This window comes from Hydra vulgaris, chromosome 03 (assembly GCF_038396675.1).
Source record: "Hydra vulgaris chromosome 03, alternate assembly HydraT2T_AEP".
NCBI lineage: Eukaryota > Metazoa > Cnidaria > Hydrozoa > Anthoathecata > Hydridae > Hydra > Hydra vulgaris.
Window position 1 is genome coordinate 41,193,299 of NC_088922.1, and position 4,612 is coordinate 41,197,910.

General features: G+C 29.2%; 1 protein-coding gene across 1 annotated transcript; it reads left to right on the forward strand.

The window, feature by feature from the left end:
* Positions 1-640: 640 nt before the first annotated feature.
* Positions 641-3,777, forward strand: LOC136078157 (uncharacterized). The gene is made up of 6 exons (XM_065793236.1): positions 641-798; positions 913-1,020; positions 1,144-1,170; positions 1,769-1,959; positions 2,601-2,812; positions 3,668-3,777. Exons 1-5 carry the CDS (start codon positions 741-743, stop codon positions 2,625-2,627), a joined length of 411 nt encoding a protein of 136 aa, XP_065649308.1. The 5' UTR covers positions 641-740; the 3' UTR covers positions 2,628-2,812; positions 3,668-3,777.
* Positions 3,778-4,612: the final 835 nt, after the last annotated feature.

Here is a 4,612-nt window from a genome sequence, read left to right on the forward strand (position 1 = left end):
ACACACACACACATACACATCTGGGCTAACTTCTTTTTCTTATATGGCCTGAAAACGACTTGCAAAATAGACTTGATTATACTAAAAAATAAAATTCGGATAGATATATGTTTTAAAAGTTAAGTTTTTAGACAATATTGATAGAAAGAGTGATGAAAACTTTACAGTCCTAGTTGTCATACTTTTAAGAGTGCACCACTAAACTTAGCATATCAAAAACAACAACACCAGCGTCATATTTTTTATTGAACATTAGCGCAACATTATTTTTCATTCTTAGAAAATTAACTTTAATAATTATTAGAACTTTAACAATTCATAAAAACTGTATAACTCTTAGAAACTAATAATTCTTAGAAACCTAATAATTCTTAGAAACATGTTCTTACAAAACATGTCAGAGCTGAGTTTCAACAAGCAGCTGACAGCTGAGTTGGTGTTTACTTGAAGATTTTATTGTTTTATTATAAAAAATATTTATAATAAATCAGGCAAATTAATAAGCAAAAAAATAAAAACGTGAAAAAAGAAACAGACGCGCAATATGAACAAACAAGTCAATGTTTGGGGAAGTGGGTGAACAAATCACAGTTTCTGAGAATGAGCAAACAAATCTTAGCCTTATAATAGGTTGAAAATCACTGAACAATATCTCAATAGTTTAAAAACCTCTAAACAAGGTTGCAATAGAAAACCTCTAAACAAGGTTGCAATAGAAAACCTCTAAATAAGGTTGCAAAATGATAAAGACATTGTTTTCCTTCTCATTAATGGTTGCCATAACTACAATGGCTTCAGGTACTTATTTAGCATTTCGTTACAATGACTTCGCGTATGTAATTTTGAATGAATAATAAAATAATGTAAAAAAAGTAAAAACTAAATCAAACTGTTCATGGATTTTTTATTTAGCTTGCTCAGACTATTCACAACAATGGTGTCAAGCAAATCAAGTATTGTGCACGCAGCCCTCATTGATTGCTTTCATGAGTCAATATTGCGAACAAACATGCAACTACTGTAATCAAGTTTACCCTTTAAACTTTTATCTTAAAATTATGATTGAAAAATGTCGAATGTAAAGAAAACATAAATAACAATATAAATCTTTAGAAACTGAAACTTTTATAATTTATAATTTAGGTTCAATACCTGGTGTTCTTCCAGTAGGTAAGTTATTTTGTTTTCATGAACTAACAATAGTTTAACAGTATCAATCCAAAACCAGTGACAAATTTGTTCATTAACCAATTAAACAAAGTATCAAAGCCGTGGGACAAAGGGAATATGTATTTTACTTTTTGACTTTGACATTTTTTGTAGTTGTTGTTATACACAATTTATAAACAAACTATCGGAAAATACGGAAAACTTGCAGAACTTTATGGAACAGTGATTAACGCTGCATTAATGCTGCGTTATTGATAAAGTTTTTTTCCTCTATATCAAAATAATTACAGATTACTTTATTTTTTGATGATTAAAAGTATTATAGATTAAATATTAAAACAAAAAACATAGTTATAAGTAGTTTTTTAAAAAAAAACCTTTTATCACATGGGTTCCATGTGGGTTTCGTGTGGAATACATGGAAAGCCACATGAAACCCATGTGAGACAAACGCTTTTTTTCACTGGGATAATGGAGAACTTATATAGACGTTGAAGCGTTAGTTTTTATAGTTAACATAAAAGTATTTGAAAAGCGTTCTTCATTTTGCTGAAAAATTGCTTTAGTACACTAAGTTTAGTTATAAACTTTATCCTAGGGTGCGGAAATCCATCAATTCAAAGTAGTCGTGTAATTGCAGGAATAACTCCAACAAAAGGCTCGTGGCCTTGGCAAGTATTGCTTTGGCAGGGAGGAAAAGCGTTTTGTGGAGGAACACAGAGAATGGGTTCTTACTGCTGCTCATTGTATACACGGAAAAGAATTCGACGCGTCGCAAATATATACAAGGTAAGAGAAGTTCTGGTTTTTATTTTTTTTAACGCTTCTACTTTATATCTATAAAGTAAATAATATCTCTCTACTTATTTTCGTTAATAAATAGACAGTAACAATAGCAACGTTGTGTTGCTGTTTTTGCCTTATATTTATTGTAGTAGTTTAATTGATACAGTTGCTCATTGCATGTTAACTCAAGTATGGGAGAACACTAGAAGCTGTTACTTGCTCATGACTAATGAGATAATAATAAATATAGAGTGTAATCAAGGTTGATAGTTAGCAGACATACATGCAAAATCTCGATAGACAAGCAACAGTATGTTAAACGCACATCTATTACAGAATGCACGTTTTGCTGAGCCTTTAAAGTGTTATCGAATCTTATTGATTTGTTTTTATTCAATTTAATGAATGCATACTTTTTTAACGTGAATTTTTATTAATAATCAATAGAAATTCATTTTTGTTGAATTTAATTTAAACAATGCAATATTTTAAAAAAAAAAAAAAAAAAAACTTCATAAAACTTTAACATGAATCTTATTGTTGTAGTAGCTTTTCAAAATTATTTAAATATATTTCAAGTGTTCTATTTGAACTTTCAATTTCAATTTAAACAAGAAAAGTTTACTTTTGCTAATGAATTTAAGGACCGGAGAACACACTTTGAGTGTTAATGAAGGAACGGAAGAAGATATTCCAGCATTAAAAATTATAAAACATAGAGGTTACAATCCACAAACGCTTGACAATGACATAGCACTTATTAAATTATCACGACCATGTAGGCTAAGCAGCTACGTCAGCACTGCGTGTTTACCTACTATAGAAGCTGCACCGGGGACTACATGCTTTATTACAGGTATACCAATTTTATTAAGCTTTTGCTATTCTTTATTTCATTTTATTCGTGTTTTTTTTTTAACCTGACAAACTTGCATAACACTGCAAGTACATCAGTATGCAAGCACATAATTTAATAAGTAGCTTTACATGTGTATAAAGTAAGTACAAATTTTACATGTGTGTAATAATATGCTATATACTTAATATAAATGTGTCTATAAAAAATTTAAAAAATGTATGTATAGTATAAAGTTTGTACAATAGTGATTTTAGATTTTGAGCCGTTTTTTCAAAAATTTTATTGATAAGATTAATGATTTTGTTTGCAACTAAAAGGACAAAACAAAGTGAATAGAATCTAGTCAACAGTTATATATTACTACAATAATTAATTAGGCAGTTATTTAATATTACACTAAATAAGTCGGCATTTATATAATGCTACAAATAACAAGTTAGCAGTTGTATAACGCTACAATAAATAAGTCGGCAGTAATATATTGCTACAATAAATAAGTAGGCAGTTATTTAATACCTCAATAAATCTTGTTGATATAGCATCATAAGTTGTTCTATAGACAATGATGATTTTTTTTTTTTTTTTCACTCCTATTTGAAAAGAAGTTACACAACTACACCTAAAATATTATGATCAATTTAAAGACGTAAAAATAAAAAGCACACAATTTCACAAATGAGTCCTTGTTTTTTTGTTGCTTTTGTCAAGTAAACAATCGCGAATTCACATTTAAAGGCGTGCTCTCATTTACAAACTGTATTATTATCAAATGTCTATAGGGTCACATGGAGTGGTATGGTACCTTATAGCATATCAAATCTAAGCAATTCTAACTTTACAAATATATTTTAGGGTGGGGTAAAATAAGTCATCCTGGAAGCATGACAAACGTCCTCCAGCAAGCAAAAATGAATGTTGTTGACCATCAAACGTGTGAAAATTTGAACAGAAGAACAATACCAGTTTCTATAACAAAAGGAATGCTTTGCGCTGGTGATGGTGGAGCAACTCAAATTTCTGGGTGCCATGGTGATAGCGGCGGTCCATTAGTTTGCAACATTGGCAGTAAATGGCAGGTTTATGGAGCTGTTAGTCATGGATCTGGCGATTGCCGATCAGACAAAACTTACACCGTCTTTGCGAATGTTGTTCATTTTAGGTCGTGGATAGATAATGCAATGTTACAATAATTTAAAAGTTTTAAAAACAAAGTTATAAAGTTAAAAAATTGTAGTTTTTTTTTAGCGATTTAGTTTTTATTTTCGCTTGAGTAAAATAAAGAAATGCTAATATCAATTGAGTTTGAAGATGAGTTTTTAGAAGGTATAATATCAATTGAGTTTAAAGATGAGTTTTTAGAAAGTAAAACGTTTCCCTCGTCGTACGGAATTCATTATTTTAGGCGACGCACAGTGAAGTTTTTGATTAAAAAAGTTGATCAAAATTCTTTCATTAAAGCAACTCAGCAACAAAAGATTCTTTAAATTTACCGCAAAATAAATATTTAAAAAATATTTAAAAAATATATATTTAAGAAGTATGCTTGTAAATGTCAAAAATATATTTACAAACATAAAAGTAAATATACTTCATTAAAGTGAATTATTTCAATAAAATATTTTTAAGGAACTGAAATGTTTCAAATAAGCTTCATCAGAGTAACCGCAAAAAAGGTTTTTCTTTGTAAATTCATCGTTTGTGTGCATTCCACAGAAGTACATTTATCGCACGTTTTGGCAGCTATTTTTTTTAAGTGTATTAAAAATATAGATAAAGCTATAAAATGTTGAAAAAATC

Excerpts from the sequence above, each read along its gene's own strand:
- LOC136078157 (XM_065793236.1), top strand. The coding sequence starts at position 741 with ATGATAAAGACATTGTTTTCCTTCTCATTAATGGTTGCCATAACTACA. Across the intron at positions 1,021-1,143 it reads CGAACAAACATGCAACTACT|GTTCAATACCTGGTGTTCTT; the intron begins GTAATCAAGTTT and ends TTTATAATTTAG. Across the intron at positions 1,960-2,600 it reads GCGTCGCAAATATATACAAG|GACCGGAGAACACACTTTGA; the intron begins GTAAGAGAAGTT and ends AATGAATTTAAG.